This window comes from Mytilus edulis, chromosome 13, assembly GCF_963676685.1.
Source record: "Mytilus edulis chromosome 13, xbMytEdul2.2, whole genome shotgun sequence".
NCBI classification, from domain to species: domain Eukaryota; kingdom Metazoa; phylum Mollusca; class Bivalvia; order Mytilida; family Mytilidae; genus Mytilus; species Mytilus edulis.
In genome coordinates this window covers 48,656,998-48,678,051 of record NC_092356.1, presented here as the reverse complement: position 1 = coordinate 48,678,051, position 21,054 = coordinate 48,656,998, and the positions used below count along the sequence as shown (strand labels likewise).

Sequence of the window (21,054 nt, the reverse complement as noted above, 5' to 3'; positions counted from 1 at the left end):
CAAAATATTTGTTTTTATTTTCCTTCTATTTTCCTTCTACTGCATGATTTTACTATAAAAATTGTCGGGATTTCAAGTGCAAATGAGACCTTGCATATCCTAGATTCAAACGAGGAAAAATTAGAGAGAACCCGAATGAAAACCGAATGGTTTAAGAGTTCATCGTGGCATATGCCGCGAATAGCAGTGGCGAACGGCGTACGTCATCGCGGCATATGCCGTGTATAGCGTTGAAAGGGTTAAGAGTTGTGAGCCTGGCATGTCTATATGGAGATTTAAGAGTTGTGAGCCTGGCATGTTTATATGGAGATTTAAGAGTTGTGAGCCTGGCATGTTTATATGGAGATTTAAGAGTTGTGAGCCTGGCATGTCTATTTTGAGATTTAAGAGTTGTGAGCCTGACATGTCTATATGGAATTTTAAGAGTTGTGAGCATGAGATGGCATGTCTATACGGAGATTTGAGAGTTGTGAGCCTGCCATGTCTATATGGAATTTTAAGAGTTGTGAGCATGAGACGACATGTCTATACAGAGATTTAAGAGTTGTGAGTCTGGCATGTCTATATGGAATTTTAAGAGTTGTGAGCATGAGACGGCATGTCTATATGGAGATTTGAGAGTTGTGAGCCTGGCATGTCTATTTATGGAGATTTAAGAGTTGTGAGCCTGGCATGTCTATATGGAGATTTAAGTGGTGTGCGCCTTAATCAAAACTTGGCATACCACATCTTTCAGATAATTTTGGATTTAGTAAACTAACCAGTAAATTTTGAAGCTTCTACCATTAACAAGCTCCATAAACATTTGAAAAGGTTATGTAAAACAAATGTATAATAGATATTTAGATAAATTCAAAACTTTCAAAGTAAATCTGACAAGCCCACCAAAACAACAATCGCACAAGTCTTTTGCCTCTGAAGATAATAAATTAACTGTCTGACATGTCCTGACTCAACATGGTTAGGGACTATAAGATTTTTTTAATTTTCAGTATTTTTACTACAAATACATTTAAATTACTACAAAACGGATGTTTTTTCCTCAGATGAGTAAATCTAAGGAACAAATTTAATGCTTACATCTATTATTATTTCTCGCTTGATTACCTGTCTTCAAGCATGTGTTATTAAACTGTCAACACAAACAATAATCAATCTGGTATCATTGTAAAGTCTGTTTATTACATTCGGTGATATAATTCCCGTCTCCGTGATTGATTTTACCATCATTACGGTGACTGATCCAATACAGAATACAAATGTCATATCCATGTGCGACACACAAATCAAATGATTCAAATTGGAATAGGGTATTAACTTGTTTTGGCATTAAGAGTTGAGAAAACTTATAAAAATAGCCAAATTTTGAAATTGTATTGATTAATGTTGTTAAAACAAAACCTAAAATGGCATGAAGTACATCAGTTCTTTAAATCTTGTCAATTCAATTTAAACTCATTGTAATATTTGACACTCTAATACTAGATTTTAAGACTTAGTTACAACCAAAGACAGTAACTCAGATTGATTAATTGGTGTTTAATTCCACTTTCAGCACTATTGTGCTATTTGCAAAAGTCACTTTTTATTAGATGAGAAAGAAAAATGACAAAAGTTCAGATATTTTCCAACCCTCATTTTCAGTTCCAATTGCAATTTCTATTAAACTGATGAGTACAATTTCTCATCCCACATTGCTTTTTGTTTTATATATGTATTATTAAGACAATTTTTATGTTCGTATGAGTATAGCGAAGAACATAAATATATACTTTATAAAAAGGAGTCATCAGGGATTAAAAGTTGTCATTAATTGTCAGTAATGTAAACTGTCTATAGTATAGAATGCCCTACAGTTACATATATAGTCCAGTGAGTTTGCCGTTTGACCCAGAACAAATTGCAACAGAAAAAATAAAGACGTTAAAATATTCACCTTCCATCACTATACAATACAGAAAAAATCGCCACCAAAATATACTGTATTTCACAAATAATACATAATATAATTCTTTAAAAAGATTATGTCACCAACGCTGATCCATAGCCGATCCGGTATTTAGAATTTTGTTTATCATGACGTCAACATGACGACAAACAGAAAGGATATTGTTTTAAAGACGAAATTTTGTAAGTATTACAATACAATGAACTTATTTTTTATGATTATGATTCAATTAAACCCAATTTCATGTCAATAAACCCTGATTGAGATGTTTTAATCCGCTTCTATAAATAGCAGACGCTACCTTCCCATTTAAAACATTTAATTGCCTATACTATTTTTGAGTGGATAAATGTTCCTTAGTAGTTATAATTGTTACACAACATACAATATTTTAAAACTTATTTTTTACAGACACTTCCTGATGTTGATATTCGAATGGCATCATCTGAAACTTCGAGTAAACCTGCCTCTGTAAAATTATCAGGTAAAGTAGAAACAAATATCTGAAATAGATTTTAACACACCTACCTGCAGCAAATAAAAATAAGAAGATACCAAATTTTTCATCGACTTTTAAATAACCAAACAGAGGAATAACAAATATACATCTTGGATGCTTTTTAACACAATAATACAAAACGTATTAGTTTGCTAGGCTAAGAACAGAAAAAAATATGATATCTGTATATAAATCTTTATTATTGCAGATTAATTGATAAGCGCTACTTGAAGTTCCAAAGAACAATCTTTCTTTGTTAGACAAACCCATGACCAATTTATGAAAAAAGTAACTTGAACATTTTGAATGTAGATTGCTCATAAATAGTTTTCTTCCTGTATTTTGTAATTTAATAATTCTTTATCTTTTTTCAGATGAACTATTACAGATTGAAATGGAACCAAGATGCGTTTTTTGCCAACAGCCCCTTGACAATGGTGAGAAAACGGTACTTCTTCGTCAGAAAGGATGTGAAGGTATAAACAGAGCCAATGAGGTGCTGAACACTAGTATTGAAACTCGTCCCGGTCAAATAGTACATCAGGATTGTCGTAGGGATTTCTGTCGCCACAGAGAAATAAGACAATTGGAAAATAGTTCCGTACTAAGCGAGAAATCTCGTCAGTTACGATCAGCTGCAAATAACTTTTCCTTCCGTGACCATTGTCTGTTCTGTGCACTACCAATAAAAAAGAATGGCAACAAAAGAAGTGCAGATTGTTACCCTGTGCGCACGTTTGACTTTCAAAATGCAGTTAGAGCCACATGTTTAGATCGCAATGATGAATGGGGTTATCAGGTTTTAGAACGAATAGAATTTGGCAGAGACTTACCAGCGGTCGATGCAGTTTATCATCAAGTATGTAGCACAAACTTCAGAACAATGCGACAAATACCAAAACATATGCAAGAGCCTAGTCCAAAAGTGCAGAAAGTCGGCAAAGGAAGGCCAACAAATTGGACACAAACGGAAGCATTTTTGAAAACAGTGACATATTTGGAAATAAATGACGATGAACAGTTATCAATCTCAGATCTTTGTGCAAAAATGAAAGAATACTGCAAAAATGAAGATGAACCATACAGCTCCAAGTATATGAAAAGGAAACTCCTTGATCATTTTGGGACATCCATTGTTATAGCAGAAATTAACGGGAAATCAGATGTTGTAACTTTCAAAATGACAGCATCAGAAATACTGCACGAATTTTATAACCAACCGAAAGACGAAGACATCCAAGTGAAACAGAAAAGGTTGATTGAAGTAGCAGCAAAACTTATATTAAATGACATAAAAAGCATTCCAACAAACAAGGAAGTGTACCCAGATCCAAGCATATTGTCTTCAATCAGTGCAAATCAAGAGTTCCTACCGTCATCCTTAAGAACATTTTTGACAACTTTGGTGAACAGTATGACTTCTGATATAAAAATTTGTTCGATAGGACAAGCTGTTATGCAAGCCACCAGACCGAGAGTAATTATGGCACACCTACAAGTCGGTTTAGGAATACAACTGCACCACCATTTTGCGTCAAAATACTTAATCGATGTACTTCATACACTTGGTTTCTGCTCTTCGTACGGCGAAATTTTGAATTTTGAATCCAGCGCGGCAGTCTCTCAAGATACATATCTACCAAACGATGTTGATGAGCATACGATTATATTTTCGGCCGACAATGTGGATCATAATTTACACACTTTAGACGTTAATGACACATTTCACGGTATGGGAATCATTGCTACTGTTACACCAGGTATTACTTTCAAAGAGCCGGTTCCGAGAATAGATACAACACCAGAACAAATTATAAAATCCGGCAAAATTGAAATAAAATTCCACAAATTACCAGCTGAAATGCACCGTTTTAATTTGAAGGAACTAAGACGTATGAATAACAATGACCGGACGAAAACCTTAGAGACGTTATTGAAGATATCATGGCCTCTTCATTCACCACGTGTCAGCTGGTCAGGATTTATGCAGACAGTTCAAGAAGGACCATATCCTGGAGAATCATCTATACACTTTTTACCAATGATTGATTTGAACCCTAGCGACATCTCCTGTATTTTCTCCACATTATCGTTCATTTGTAAAGAAGCCAATCGCCTTCAAGTTACACCTTCAATTACTTTTGATCAACCTCTCTACTGGAAAGCCTTAATGATATTACACAATGAGCCAAGAGAAAGTCCACTTAAATCTGTTGTTCTACGCCTTGGTGGTTTTCACATGCAGATGAGTTTTCTTGGGTGTATTGGCCATACCATGCAGTCGTCTGGGCTCTATGAGTTATTAGAAAATATTTATGCATCAAACATAATAGAGCATATGATGTCAGGAAAGTCTGTATCGAGAGCCGTTCGAGGGCATAGCATAATCGATTGTGCTTTATACATTATGCTTTTATCAAAAATGATTGATGTTTCCTTACTTGGAATTGAAGCAAGTACAGATGAAAATGTGAATGAAGTCAATGCTGAGGACAAGGAAGTCATAGACACTAGTAGTACAGAGCAAAATAAATCATCCCTCAAAGCAAAGTCTGAATCTGCTTTGCAGACATTTTTGGAAATTCTGCACAATAAAACATCACTTGAAAACATCCAAAACCACGAAAATGTAGAAGACATTTATCAATCGATAAAGAACGAGTTTAAAAGACTATCGAAGTATCCAACTGCAAAACTCTGGATTCAATATATGGACATGATTAAAATTATGAAACTATTAATAAAAGCAGAGAGAACCGGTGATTGGTTTTTACATTTGCATGCTGTACAGGAAATGCTACCCCTCTTTGCTGCAACCGGACACAATTTATATTTGAAATCAGCCTATTGTTATCTTCAACAAATGCAAACATTAGAAACGGAATATCCCGATATGTATTCGAAGTTCTGTGAAGGATATCACGTTGTTAGGAGAAGCAACAGATATTGGGCAGGAATTTCAACAGATTTGGCAATTGAACAGACGTTAATGAGGAGCGTTAAAACCAGTGGAGGAATGACAAGAGGTAAAGGGATGACTGAAGTGCAAAGGGCGAAATGGCTTCTTTCAATGCCAGCATGCTCAAGTATCAATTCAGCTATGCAAACAGTCGAAAATTTACAGTATACAACTAGTGAACAACACAAAGAAAGCACAAAATCGAGACAAGAGAGAGACAACAAAGATGTATCGACTATTCTTTCGTATCTACGTGAGAGAAATCCCTTTTCTGAAAGTTTAGATCTTCGAAATATAGAAACTTGGGTCACTGTTACCGATGAAGTTAACGTCCACAACACTGAGTTAGTTGGGAAAAAAATCATTGAATCGATGAAAGATCAGGATGCATTTTCGATATCATTTAAAAGAAGCATGCAAGTGAAAACTTTGAATGAAAAGACAAAAATCAGAACACAAGGTGACACCCTTAATGTCAGTTCTCAGCTACTTTATCAGAGATTGATTACCGCCGCTAAACATGTCACAGATGATGTATCTAAAATCTTTTCATACGAACTGAGTAATTTTCCATCAGCGATGTTTGATACATCAGGTGCCATGCGAGAACCTCAAAAATCAAACCTTGCCGAAGCTTTGTGGGCAATCGGTGATTGTTCAGCGGAATATGTGACTTCTACAACTGATGTGCAGTACGTTCTTGATGGTGGATCCTTGTTGCATCGTATTCAATGGCCGAGAGGTGTAACGTTCGGAAGAATTGCTGACTTGTATGTTGATCAGGTCTGTAGAAAATATAACACAGCAATTGTTGTTTTCGATGGCTATGAAAATGGACCATCTACAAAAGACCCCACTCATCAAAGACGAACAAAAGGTATAGTTGGAACCAAAGTGCTATTCAAAGAAGACACTCCCTTCAAATCAAAGAAAGAACAGTTCTTAGGAAATGTAGAAAACAAACAAAACTTTATAAATCTTCTTGCGGAACGCTTCAAAAGTCAAAATATTGTCTCACATCACGCAGAAAGCGACGCCGACGTATTAATTGTTCAAACTGCAGTTGAGAGTGCAAAATCTACAACGACTGTCCTCATTGGTGAAGATACGGATCTTTTGGTATTGTTGTGTTACCATATGAACTCTTGCCATCACAACATTATCTTTCAATCTGAAATGAAACAGTCAACTAAAAAGTTCAAGGTATGGGACCTTAAGAAAACAAAGAAATTGCTTGGAGAGGAGTTCTGCAAAGTTCTGCCGTTTGTCCATGCAATTTCGGGATGCGATACAACTTCAAGACTTTTTGGAATCGGAAAAGGACAAGCTGTAAAGAAGGCACAAACTGATGTATGTTTCATGGAATGTGCACATACATTTACCGATACTATGTCTAAAGAGGAAGTACTTAGAATTGGCGAAGAAGTAATTGTGTGTCTTTATAACGGAGTTGAGCATGAAGGCTTAGATCTGCTACGCTTTAGAAAATTTACATCGAAAGTAATGACCAGTTCCAAATTTGTAGAGGTACACACTCTTCCACCAACATCGAATGCAGCACAATTCCATATTCTAAGAGCATTCTATCAAATGAAAGTCTGGATTGGCGAGGACGTTAACTTGAATGTAAAAGACTGGGGTTGGTTAATTGATGGAAACAGGTACCTACCTGTTAGATCTAGCTTGCCTCCTGCTCCCGAAGAACTCTTGAAAACAATTTATTGTAGATGCAAATGTAACTGTGATACTAAACGATGTAATTGTAGGAAGCATGGTCTTGAATGTTCTGTTGCTTGTACAGAATGCAGGGGCACAACTTGTTGTAATGGATGTACCCCGATCTATGATTCAGAATCTGATGATTGATCAACTTATCGTGATTCTTGCATTGAAATAGTACCTCTGATATAATACAATATTAAACTAGCTTTTTTGTTAAAAAAGAGTTGTTAGATTATTAACAATTTAACTTATAGAATAGATCTAGTAAACTAAACTAATTTTATGATTTCGAAATACAGTTTCAACATCGGAATTGATTATTCTATTCACGTTTGCTGTCTATTTTTAAATTTAAGAGAGTATATGGAAAATTACAGATTTCATTGATTTTCGGCCGAAAATGCTTATTTTCACCCAAAATTGCAATAATATTGCATTTGAATGTAAGTAATCATATTAGTAGCGAAGACAGCAAAGTTATTTCTTACTAATCTAACCAATTTCGCTTGTATTTTGAAAGGAGAGTGTTGCTCATGTTATTTCCAGTTTTCCACCGTTTTTCGTCAGAATCCACATTTTCTTCCCAAAAATTTGGTAAATGCCTTCTTGGATTTATGGCAATTGTTTTGCACAAACATAATGGCACCATCATCTTATTAATAAACCCAGAATTTTCTAATTGACAGATAAACCACGTATGGTCTCTATTAATAACTATATGGTATTGTAGGGATTTTCCGATTTTTCATGATTTTTTGCAGAAAAAAGGTTATTTTCACCCAAAAATGCAATAATACTGCATTCTATTGAAAGAAATCCTGTTTGAAGCGAAGACACCAACGTTTATATCGATTGAACGTAACCAATTCTGCTTGTATTTGATAGAAGATTGAGTTGGATGTTTTTTCCAGTTTTTCACGATTTTTCTTCAAAATCCTCATTTTTTACCCCAAAAAATCACTAAATGCCTGCCTGGATTTATGGCGATTTTTAATATGTGAACAAGGACACCTTAAACTATTGAATAAACACTAAAAACTTTCTGTTGCAATTAGTTCTCGGTCAGGCTATTTTTGGCGCAGATTGACAGGACTAATAGAGAAGAATTTGTCAACACAGCAATCATGAAGGCCAAAGTCCTATTAGTTTGAAAAAAGTATAATTACAATGTGTTTGTAACTACAAGAAACGTAAATAATTATTCCTTATGGCTATATTTCAGCAGGAGTAGCTAAAGATCTTTATAGAATATAGATGTACACAATATATTACATATATAATACTCAATACTTTAAAAAAAACTCCATTAAATCTTGCATAGATTGAGAGCAAATAGTTTTGTTGTATTTATGGAAGTATTTCTGAGAAAATCCTATAAATTGTTTGAAAATTATGAGGTAAAAAAATATTTGAACATAAATCAAGTATATATATATATACTATAATATAATTCCAGCTAAATCATAATGTCTTGTGGAAATTTACTTAATAGCACATTGTACTGTATAAACACACTTATCATAAAAGGTAAAACTTAAATCAATGTAAAAATATATATAAAATAAAATAAATGGGGAATGTGTCCATGGGACACACATGATGCCTCTCTTTACATATACATTATAAAGGGATACAACTCAAGAATCTGTCAAAGCGACACCATATTTTCAAACTTGACCTGTGTTTTGTAGCCATTTATATAGCATTGTGTACAAGTTTCATAACAATTGATTTATATAGTTGAGGCAAATTAAAGTTAGAGAACTCAAACCATTTTAAGACGGCTTAAAGGACTTATGGACGAACAACAGTGAAACTTGATGCTGCAATGGGCATCAAAAATACCTTCAATTGACTTTTCCAGCAGTGCTTAAGCTAAACAATGCTGTTAAAAGAGAACAATGCTTTTTTTTGCAGGATTTTTTTTTAAATGAATGGAGATAAAAGTTTTGTATTCAAATATTAGCTAGCATCAATCTAAGGATTCTTGGTTTCAAAGAACTATCTATTGCCTTATCTCATATATTGCCAAGATATAGTGACTCAGTTGATCATTGTGTGAAATTGTGTCTGCTCAAAATTACAATATGTTGCAAGATGTGCAAGAACATGTATTTACATTTTAACTCTGGTAGATATTTGTCTCATTGGTGATTCATGTCACATCTTCTATATTTTCATATTGATACCATAAGGTTGATGTATAAGAATATCTAGCAGTTACGTTCTAAGTATGTAACAACTTTGTAGTTTCTCTGCAACTCTAATGGCATCCAGGGTAGTAATAGCTGTGTGTTGAAGACCATACCTTGACCTATAAATTGTTTTACAAATTGCGACTTGAAGAGTCGTCTCATTGGCACATATAACACATCTTATATCTAGTAAGAGGGGGCCTCGATGGCCAAGTGGTCTAAGTAGTTCACTACTGTAATCACTAGCCAGTCAACACTGAGGTTGTGAGTTCAAACCCCACTTGTGCAGATGCAATTAACTCCAATCTTAATTGACTTAAGGATTGTCAGTGTTTCTATCGAGGATCAATGGTTTTCTGCAGGTACTCAGCTGGCTTCCTCCACCGATAAAAGCTGACAGCCATGAAATAGTTCAAAAGTGGCGTAAAAAAAGTAAGTAAATTTACCTTGTTCCTTCATCTTGATTATCTGTTTATGTTTCGTGGCCACCAGTATTGCTAGTATGATAACTGTAATACAAAGGAGGACATTGAATACGAACAAGAACCTCTCTAGTACAGTTTTCCTCTGCCATAACGTCAGACCACCCTTAAATACTACACTGGCATTGAAGTCTATAGCTGGGGGACTGCCTCCATTTGATATGTCATCTTCTTCAAAGTTGGTTCGTTTGTAGCCCTGGCTGGACATCTGAAATATAAGTATACATATATAATATATTAGATCAATTTCAGAAAAATATAAAAAAAAATATTATGACTTACCAACAAGCCCTTCACAGGGATGATTCCACTATTTAGTTTAGGGCCGCTGAGCGGCCCTTACATTGGCCAGCGGCCCCAAAAAAATGTACATGAAAATGATTTCCCAATTCAGGAAAATAAAATAAAAATCGATATTTCCGGAAAAGTTTCTGTGACACCGATTAAGGCAACTATAATTGTTCATAGTTTGTTGTCAAAACGTTTTAAAATCCGGATAAGAATGCTGTTTACAATCGCATCTTAGTAACAACGATTTAAATATGTCAACATGTGGGAAACAATTTTAGCAGCCGAATACAATTGATTAATATGTTATGGGAGTGTTGGATCTTGTAAAAGAAGATCGCCCAGCAGGTTGATAAAAATGGGTGTCAAAGCAGACCTTGGCAGGGAGCAAATTCAAATTTTGATATAACATTGATGGATAAGGTTTAATGGACGCCGATCTCGTAAAAGCAGATCGCCCAGCAGAGCCCGTTATATAATATGATGAAAACTTGTTTTGTAAAAGAAATTATTTCCTCAAAAGACAAAAGTTTGAGCGTTTTTTGAAAATAATGTTGATGATAGACCATTCATGAAATACGGTGTCATCATTATTGAACTATTTCAAAAGTTTTGAAGATGATCCAAATAATTTTAAAGAACACTGGTTCAATGCTTTAAATATCTTATCAATCAAGTATATGAACTTTTGTAATTGCTTTTCTGAATTCGACAATTGACCAGTTCAATTTGAAATCCATTTGAATTCAGGTAAATTTATAGAGATGACCTGCTGTTGAAAAAATACCCGATGAATGATTTTTTTCAGTTGTTTATGTTAGCTGAAATATATGTTTTTGTAATAGGCCTAGGTAACTATAGCTAAGATGATAGACTAGTGCATCATGTTCAATGATATTCATGTAATAACAGTAGCCCATCCAGAATTATTCAAAATGTTACAACTTACATGAACATCAGTGTACAGGTTAAACTTAATAATATACATTTTCCGTTTTTCAGGAAAATAATGTTATTTCGTCTTAGATTTTATGCTTATAAAATTCCCAATTAGAATAAAAATTCCCAATTTGATGGTCAAGGGACCCATTTGAAAACACCTGGAATCATCCCTGCTTCAACAGTTTATGTTGAATTCAAAAAGGTGTTTTTTTAACACCCATCTAAAATCACCCTATAAGTTGGACTTAGTTTAAATGCAATTAAAGCAACGGTTGCTTACTTAAAAGATAATAAAAAATTTAATTATCTTTAAGGTAACTTTTTTTTTTCAACTATAAGCAATAGGTCAAAGTTCTTTATTTGTTGTATGGAAGGATTGAAAGGTGTAATGTCTATCTGGCAGGTATCATCTGACCTTGGCATCATTTTCATGGTTCTTTGGTCAGTATTAAGTTTGTTTTTTTAGATACTTATAATGATAAGCAAATTAGGTCAACTATATATAATGCATAGATTGACAGTAAGATGTACATGTTTGTGGTATGGCTCATCTGAGACTGGAATAAGCTACCAGATGAACTGTTAGAGATCGAGAGCAGTGAGGAATTCAAGACCAAACTCACCAAGCTCCTCTGTAGTGGCTAGCAACACAAACAATAGATACTAGTAGAAAATGTTTTTAACCTGCACCTGTATATAAATTTTTAGCACAATTTTGGAACCATTGGTTGTAAATATAGAAAGTTTATTGTCATGTTGGAAGACGTCAAAAGTTAAACTATACTTGAGTGATGGGTCGAAGTACCCTTTTCGAGTGACGACATAGCGAAGAAGACATAGCGAAATGTAGATGTAGATGTAGATCTGACCTTCACCTCATCTTCATGGATCATTGGTCAATGTTTAATTTTCTTGGTTAAGTCCATTTCTAAGAAAGTTTAGGTAATAAATATAGGTCAACTATATTTGGTGTATAAAAACGATTGTAAGGTGTACATGTATTTCTAAAATTGAGAATGGAAATGGGGAATATGTCAAAGAGGCAACAACCCACTCATAGAACAGACAACACCCGAAGGCCACCAATGGGTCTTCAATACAGAAAATCCCACATTCTAGTTTATCTGACCTTGACCTCATTTTCTTGGATTGTATTAAAGGGAAACTTCGCAAAAAAATCAAAAATTGATATTATGTTCATTCTGTATAAAAATGCTCAAATTCATGAATATTAAAGTTTTATTCTGCTAGATAAGAGATCACCATCGATTTTAAATTTAGAGTATCAATTCTCTCCGGTCGGCCATTTTGTTACCTTCTATGATTTGCACCCAAGATATGTCTAAGGACCAAAACTACAGTAACCCGATGTAGTCGTAATTGCGTGTCGATATCTTGTCAATCGTACGGTTGTTTTATCCGACTAGTTAACTATAACTAAGTTGATACGGAAAATTTTCTTATCTTTTCTTTTTAATAACCATGATCTGTTATTTTTAACAATAATGCTAATATTGGAATTAGTTAAAAAGTAAAAATTTAAAATCATAAATAAGTGTTCCGTGAAACTTGAATTGTTTTCGGAAATCTAATTAGTTCATAATTCTTTTATGTAATAAACTTTATCCAAATAAATTAGGATCTTCGCTCCACTGATCACCTGCATGGCTAAAGGTATTACTCCCAAAGGTATTGCAGGGGGTGTGACACGTCCAGGTATTCTAGCGATTTCCTGTCGAGCTTGCAAATTAATGCATCGTTTCACTTCTTAGGGTATTGATCAGTGTACACGGCCAATAACTTATAACCAGAGACATATAATACAAAAATCTCTGTTATAACTTTCCATTTTGAACTATTAGGTGTATAATATGCATCTCTATCTTGCGTGTCCGAAAGTGATATTATATACTAGTCATTACTAAACTCATACGCTTGTTTATGAATAAAATTTCTGATGTAAAGAAAATTATTTATAAAAATATAGATAATACCTAAAAATAAACAACAGATTTGATGAAATAAAAATCTATATACATATTTTTTGTCAATGGTGAAGGACAGATCGGACCATACCAGAAATTTTGATCTAAAAAAATGTACGCACTTGTCGACCATTCGTATATACGCCAGGATAAACAGTTACGGAACTATAGCGCAAATTCAAATATATACATGTATACATTGTACATAAGAAAGAAACATACATTTTGTGTAAATTGGGGTAAAAGTTTTGTTAGTAGACTTGTCCACGTATGCCAACAGTATGTAATCATCAAATGTCGAAAGACTATTGTATACCAAAAGAAGAAGAAGAAGAGATTTAAATACAGGTCGATATATAACTTTCTTTGGCGCATCGAAGTTATGGACATTTATATATCAATTAGATTGTTCTCGAATAAAGGAAGGAATTCGTCATCATCAATTGTTCCGACATGCATGTTATTATATGTACGCAACTGGACGTACACTAATAATCCCTAAGGGATGTGAATATTTTCTAGGAAAACTTTCGAGTATCAAAGTTTCAAACCAATTTCGGGATATATTTTCTTTCTTGATATTCAATGACAGCAATTTAAAGAACAAACTGCTTGTCCGCTTTATGGGTATTCTTGCCAGTTGAAACAGACTTATAATAACATTAAACGATAGGGAAAGATGACATTTAATTCGTTCTGGGTTTTTTTTATACATTGTTGGTCAAATAGCTAAAGTATTATATATAGTTGGGCCCGATATAGTTACGAACGGTGTGAGACGATGACTATTTTGTAAAGGACATTCCCGATTATGTATAAATTTTGTTGATGTTTTTCACACTTGGAGAGCATATATGTTCGTAAATTTCGATTCCATTCCAAAAAGATTCTTAAATTTTCTGTTAATTTTTTTTTTTAAATTTATCAAATATCTGAAGTATTCGTGCGTTGGGAGATTTGAAATATTTTGATGAAAACATTAATTCCTAAAAAGGTTATTAAAGATAACTTTGGATGGACTAAATTATATAATTGCAATTGTTAATGATCTGTTTGAAATATTTAAGGCTGCCGATCCTAATCTAAGATAGTACAATTTTTAGTTCATACACTCGCGATTAGAAGGCTATTTTATTTATGAATTTATACTTCAATTAAAATAATTAAGTATTTTATCGTTACTGAATTAATCAAAAGTCATAATTCATTTAAAAGTAATCTTATCATGCTTATGCAAAATATAAAAATATACAACAGCTATCCAGTTATTGTGCGACTTTATTATTCCCGTTAATTTTTTTTTTTTTACATTTCTGAAGGGACGTCTTTAAGTCCTTGATTTCTGTATCTAAAACTTTGACTGACTCCCGTTTTCAATTCATACGAAATGTTGTTCACACCTTCAAGCTAGTAAACCGTGACATCTAGATTTCACTGAATGAGGATCAAAGGATTTAGAATTATATAATGCTAATCCTTTAATTACCTTGAGTTAACCGACACACTCAACATTCTTTAGGTGTCACAAACAATACACATTTTATTTCCACCGTACAAGCAATTGAAAACGTTTGCTGGAATGAAGCAAAAAGGTCAGAATACAAACGTGTATTTTTATTGCACTATTGATCATGTCAATTTCATATGTTTGTTTAAAGTATTTTTAGAAAAAAAACATAAAAATGTTCTATTGTATGAATTAATTTTATTATTAAAATTCGTTTTAAAATATCCACACGATCTAATTTTAAAAGTTGCATGGCTATCACTTATTTTTCGTTGGTTAATAGCTACACCAAAAGTCGTCGATGCGCTTTAAATCGCGTTATTAGATGGTTAACGAACAAGACTTAAATGAGATATTTTCACTCCCGGCATGCATCAAAGACTTAAACTACGTCACATAAGTCAGGAAGTTTCAAGAAATAAAATTAATAATTCCCAATTTTCTCCTTTATTAGATTTCATATCAAAATAAAACTTGGTGAATATGTTTTTTATGGTATTATGGACATAATAAGATGAAAAGTGAAAAATCGCGAATTATCCCTTTAAGTTTGTGTGATACTTGAAGAAAATTTTATATTTAGGACTTTTAATTAACATTAAATAAATTGTTAGTAAAAGAAGGCAAGACATATTTCAGCGTGTGAACTCTTGTTATTATTTTGATAACAGAAAACTAGACGCTCTAAAGAGCCTTCAGGTCTATGTGAATATTAAACAAAGGAAGGAGCCTTGGTCTAAGTGAATATTAAACAAAGGAAGCAGGTGGATTCATGACAAAATTGAGTTTTGGTGATGGTGATGTGTTTGTACATCTTACTTTACTGAACATTCTTGCTGTTTACAATTATGATTATCTCTATCTATAATGAACTTGGCCCAGTAGTTTCAGTGGAAAATGTTCGGGCCAGGTGAGCAAAAAAGCAAGTATAGTGACTCCAGTGCTAAAAGAGAAAAGGACAATATGCAATCTACCAGCTATATATATAGATACTGATGAAACTTAAGATTCCTTAGTACACGTTTTGTTAAATACACTTTTTAATCAGACTTGTACATGGTTTTAATCAAGAAAGACATATGTTTGTATCAAATAATTAAAACCAGGGCAAACAATTGGCTAACAATGTGAAGAAAGATGCACATTTTGTGAAATACACTTTTTAATCAGAATTATACATGGGTTTATTAATTATTGATTTGATTACAGCAAAAGTGCCAGTACCAACAAGAAGGCAAATAATAAATTTTAGAGTAGAGAAAGACACAGGTTCCTATCATATTAAAAAGTTTGGTTATGCCAGAGAAAAACACTTTTTATCAGACTTACACATGGTTTTATTTATTTTTTTGTCAAGAAACACAGCAAAAATCCAGGACAAACAATTCGCTAACAATGTGAAGAAAGATAGTCATTTTGTGAAATACACTTTTTAATCAGACTTGTATATACATGCTTTTTTTTTGTTTTGATTACAGCAAAAATCCCAGTGCCAACAACAAGTAGGCCAATAATAAATTTTAGAGTAAAGAAAGACAGGTTGGTATCATATTGAAAAGTTTGGTTTTACCAAACAATTTGGGAATGCAGGGGTTAACTTTTTATCTGTTCTATCTGCCATCTGTTCATTATGTTGTCCTCCAAAAATTCAAACGTCAACGGACATCTTTTAGAAAGTATTGCAATTAGATGACAGTATTATTTTTTAAAACCTAAATAAAGAGAGCCCTTGAGCTGTAAATGTGTTTTAGATCATGTTGTAGTCATGAACCTTCATTTGGTAATTGATTAGGACTACCTATTTTTATATGTTGCCCTTTAATGCCAAATGTATCCTTTTGGCACCCCTGTGCACATGTCGAACGTATCCTTTTGGCACCCCTGTGAGCATGCAGAATGTATCCTTTTGGCACCACTGTGCGCATGCAAAATGTATCCTTTTGGCACCCCCATGTGCATGCAGAATGTATCCTTTTGGCACACTGGTGTAGATGCCAAATGTATCCTAAGTATTCATAGATTTCATTTTTTAGATGGTCACAGTGCAAACAGTAAAAATAACATTTAGACATGTTTCTTGGCCCAGTTGCTCCATAGATGTTATGATATACACCAAATGCATTTAATATTCTATAGTATCAGCCGTAAAAACGCTGTCAAAATATGTTTTTCCAAAGGTTGTTGAGAGAGAGAAAAAAACTTGTAAAAAAGTAAAAGTGAAACCATTTGTGTCTGAATATTGACAATCTTATTAAGTGATTGGTTCTTGGGGTTGACGATCAAATTATACTTTAGAATTAGGACATATGGTTGGATCTCCCCTTTTAAAATTGGCTTGAATCTGATCTGCACCTGGGTTTTTTTGTTTTTTTCATTCAAAGCATTATATATATATGTAAATAATAATACACAGATGTAGATTTTACAGGAAATACAAATTTGATATAATATATATATATCTTTTCCTTTTTTCCCCCCTATAAATACATAATTGTAGTTGCCATCTTTACTATGACACACACTGCAGTCAGAATTGCAAAAATATGAAGAAGGAATTTATAGCATAATTATATACTTTAAAATAATAACTTTTTCTTTTTTTCCTTATTAGGCAACACTGCAGTGAGTCTACAGTCAGAGTGTACTTATAGAGGTCTCAAAAGGAAAATGGAAGGTAATAGACATCATTTTTTGTAAGGGAGCTACCATTTCATTTTTATGGGGAGGCTAGGATGAAATATGAAAATTAGGCAGTACAGGAATTTGAGGGGAGAAAAAGGCAGGATGAGCAACTTGACAAAAAAAAGGCAGGATGACAATTTATGTAAAAACACATAATTCCCTTATACATTGTAGAGCATATGAAAATTTTACAATCATAAATTTTTATCAAGAAATTTTATATTTGACAAAGTGACAATGGAAATTGGGATTCTGTCCAAAAGACTACATTCAAAATGCAGAAAAGTTCCAACAATATGGAGAAGGGATTTATAGCATATGCTTTCCTTATTTGGCAACAATTCATAGTTATCTAAAGGAGCTATATGAAAAGGAAAAGTGAAGGCAACCGTCATTATTTTTTGTAAGGAGCTACCATTTAATTTTCAATAGGGGAGGCTAGGATAATTAAAATATGAAAAAAGGCAAAGAACTTTACCGTTCAAAATCCCCCAATTCAATTGTTTTCATTCAACAATTTTTCAAATATTTTTTACATCAGTTACACTTTTGCAAGAGTTATTTATCATTAGTTGTATATATCCAACTATTCATATTCTGTATCTAATAACAAGATCCTATGGCTTTCATAAGACCAATTTCTCAGTAAGTGGTCAAAAACAATTTAATTTGATGGTACAAATGTATCTAATCAACAAATCAATGTATTGATTATGTATAGGTTGAGTGTTAGCTCAGCTTTCATCAGTGACATTGTGTGTCCTTGCTTTCACATTTCTTGGCCATTATAATTACAGGAAATAGTTAACAATAAAAACAAGGAAATCACCAGTCATAAAAACAATATTTATGGACTTTGGCTTGGAAATGGAACCTGTTGCCAATATTACTTTAGTCAAATAATTTGTTCACAAGTAAATGTCAAAATTAATACATGAACATAAAATAATTAAAATAATATTAGCAAAGATGAAATACAAGGTTGTCATATTTATGCAGGGTACAAAAACATTCCTTTGGATGCAGATCAGTGGTTGGTATATTTTTTACAAAATTAAGGTCTCAAATATCTGAAGAAATTTCTTTCACAGATAATCAGAACTATTTAAAATAGGATATTTAAAGAATACTGTATATGTTCCAGACCGTATGAGTATTTGGACCGTACGCGTACGGTCTGGACCGTATGCGTACTTTTTCAAAATACGTATACGGTCGGACCGTACGCGTACGGTCTGACTAATATTAAGAAGTTGGTCAAGTTTATTAGATACAAATGAATATAACAGATCAACATAACTTATATCTCAAATTAATATAAAAAGTTCAATAGTAATTGAAATAAACACTTAATATTTTAACTATTTAAAAAAAAACACGCTTATTTAATCTGTTAATCTCCTGTATTTAGCATGTCAGTAATTCATTAATTGCAGCCCAGTATGCTCATTGAAATTGAAGTTAATATCGGAAGTAAACATAATGTGGGAGGACAATTGTCATAGAATATTTAGGAACTTTACAAAAAAAACGCATATGCAAAGGAACATGCATGAACAAAACATGTTAATGTAAAAAAATATGACGTTCCTTGTGGTAGCAAGACTAGTGTCACCTTGGGCCAGAGTAACAAAATAGGATTCAGATATACAATTAAACAAATATTTAATGTCAATTGTTCGCTTATTCACTTCATCCATCTATTTGTAATAATAACAATTTGTATAACTAAAAATAAAGATTTTGATAAATATTTGTTTTTAACCCATATGATCTCAAAACATGTCTGGTCAGCTGGACCGTACGCGTATACTCATACGGTCCGACCGTACGCGTATGGTCGGACCGTACGCGTACGGTCCAAATACTCATATGGTCTGGAACATATACACCTACTTTAAATTAAGGCAAAGTTAAACCTTAGTGAAATATGTCAAGCAGCCCGAAGAGGAAAAGAATAGTTAACACAGTAAGCTAACATAGATTACACACTATTAATAAGCACATACCAAGAATACAAGGATTATCACGCAACTTATAAATATTCAAATAATGTCAATGATGTGAGCCAAGCTTATAGACACCCCCAAAAAGCAATATATATTCATTTATCCATACAGATGCAGCTAAAAAAACGCCAGCTAAAGGTTACGCATAATTTGATCAATTCGCTGTTTTCCAGCACGAACATTGAAAGATGACTGAAAAAGATGTTTTACAAGAAAAAGATGTATCAGTCATAAATGAGAGTCAACATCTTCCTAGTTAATATCTTTAATTATCAGGATGACCGATACCTGAAATATACACAGTACATTAGTAAATGATTAGTTACCCAAGAGAAGACACAAAAGAAAAGTGCTATTAGAAAGAAGATTACAATTAAAAAAGATGACAAAGATGACATGCATGTGTACCTTTAGCTTAGATAAAGTGTCTTACCCAAGAAGAATTGGCTTAAAAGTAGCTTTCAAATATATGTATCAATATAAAAAAAAAATAGGATTTGTTATAATTAACCATAATGTTATAAATTATCGAGCAAGAATGTATTTCTAAAGTAATTAACTCATAATGATGTAAGAAACTTACTTTGAACATATAATGCACTCTTCGTGAATAAAGTCTTGTTATATATATTCGTTTTAACCAATATAAAAGCCAATTATATTAAAAGGATTTAAATAATAAACAGATGTTTACTTCTATATCTTATACTTTTAGATAAAGAACAATCAAATATATTGTTTTAAGATAATCAATATGGAATGTGTAATCAACAGGTTTTAAGTTCTTTTGTACATATGTGTAAACTTTTTACTGAACATTTAAAACAAGAATGATTTATTCATTTCTAAAAAAAAAAAAAAAAAAAAAAAAAAAAATATCTGTCAGCATTGATTGCTAGACTATAATTATATCGGACAAGAAATATATTGGATCATCTCTTGATCTGATGAGAAATATATTGGATCATCTCTTGATCTGACAAGAAATTATTTTATAGCTTATTAACAATAACATTGAATGAATTTATTGACTGTCTAGGCCCATTTTTACTAGTAATTGGTTCGCTAGTAGGTCATGATGGATTTTAGTGCACGACTTTGAATTAATTAGCAATTTTCAATGTAAGTTTTCTGCTTTTGTTTATTTGATAGGAACTACTTACAATACCCTTACAAAAAAATAAGCCTTGTGGCAAATCCCAAGGAATATATACATTAATGCTAGCGATGATGACCTATCACTATTAATTATATTCATGGTTAATCAGTTTTCAACCGTTGTATAACACTGAAGATCTATCCTCAGTAGCACTTATTACCAGCATTGTTAACATAATACTCAACATAGAATCTACAGAATGATACAGCACTGGGCTTACTGCATCGAGTGTGACGGTGATAATTATCATCTCAAACATTGACTTTGGCATCCAATTACGAGGTGTTATACACTAGTGTATTCTCCATCGAAACATAAAACTAAAGTAAGACCACAAATAAAAGAAGAATGTGTCTGAGGGACTAGGGCATCCCTGCTGGCTTTTAAAACTCTTAAACCATACCTTGTAGCTGGCTGCAAATCCAACTTGACCTGTGTTTTATAGTACAATTAGCATTGTGTATAAGTTTAAAAGCATTTGGTTGCGGCAAACCGAAGTTAGAGAACAGAAACAGATTTCTGCACTTTTTACTCTTGAAAAACAAGTGACGGTACCCAAATTTCAACTCAATCTGTGTTTTGTTAACAAGCATTGTGTACAAGTTTCGTAAAATTTGGTTGATGTAAACTAAAGTTAGAGAGCGGAAACCAATGTTGAATGGGACTGTACGAACATA

The 21,054-nt window shown here is 33.0% G+C and overlaps 2 protein-coding genes across 4 annotated transcripts in view; one reads left to right on the top strand and one right to left on the bottom strand.

Annotated features, from left to right (window-relative positions):
• Nucleotides 1-21,054, bottom strand: part of LOC139500821 (endothelin-converting enzyme homolog) — an 85,522-nt gene that overhangs the window by 35,106 nt on the left and 29,362 nt on the right. For all 3 annotated transcript variants that reach the window (XM_071289694.1, XM_071289695.1, XM_071289696.1), the window contains one exon: nucleotides 9,770-10,013. In XM_071289694.1, coding sequence (XP_071145795.1) covers nucleotides 9,770-10,013 — 244 coding nt within the window. The remainder of the gene's footprint in view (nucleotides 1-9,769; nucleotides 10,014-21,054) is intronic.
• On the top strand, nucleotides 445-7,272 carry LOC139501845 (uncharacterized). The gene is made up of 3 exons (XM_071291068.1): nucleotides 445-546; nucleotides 2,360-2,432; nucleotides 2,822-7,272. Exons 1-3 carry the CDS (start codon nucleotides 445-447, stop codon nucleotides 7,270-7,272), a joined length of 4,626 nt encoding a protein of 1,541 aa, XP_071147169.1.

Bases quoted from the DNA above. Each gene is read 5' to 3' on its own strand.
- LOC139501845 (XM_071291068.1), top strand. From the start codon at position 445: ATGTCTATACGGAGATTTGAGAGTTGTGAGCCTGCCATGTCTATATGG. The intron at 547-2,359 runs GTGAGTCTGGCA...TATTTTTTACAG, and splicing joins TATACAGAGATTTAAGAGTT to ACACTTCCTGATGTTGATAT. The intron at 2,433-2,821 runs GTAAAGTAGAAA...ATCTTTTTTCAG, and splicing joins TGCCTCTGTAAAATTATCAG to ATGAACTATTACAGATTGAA.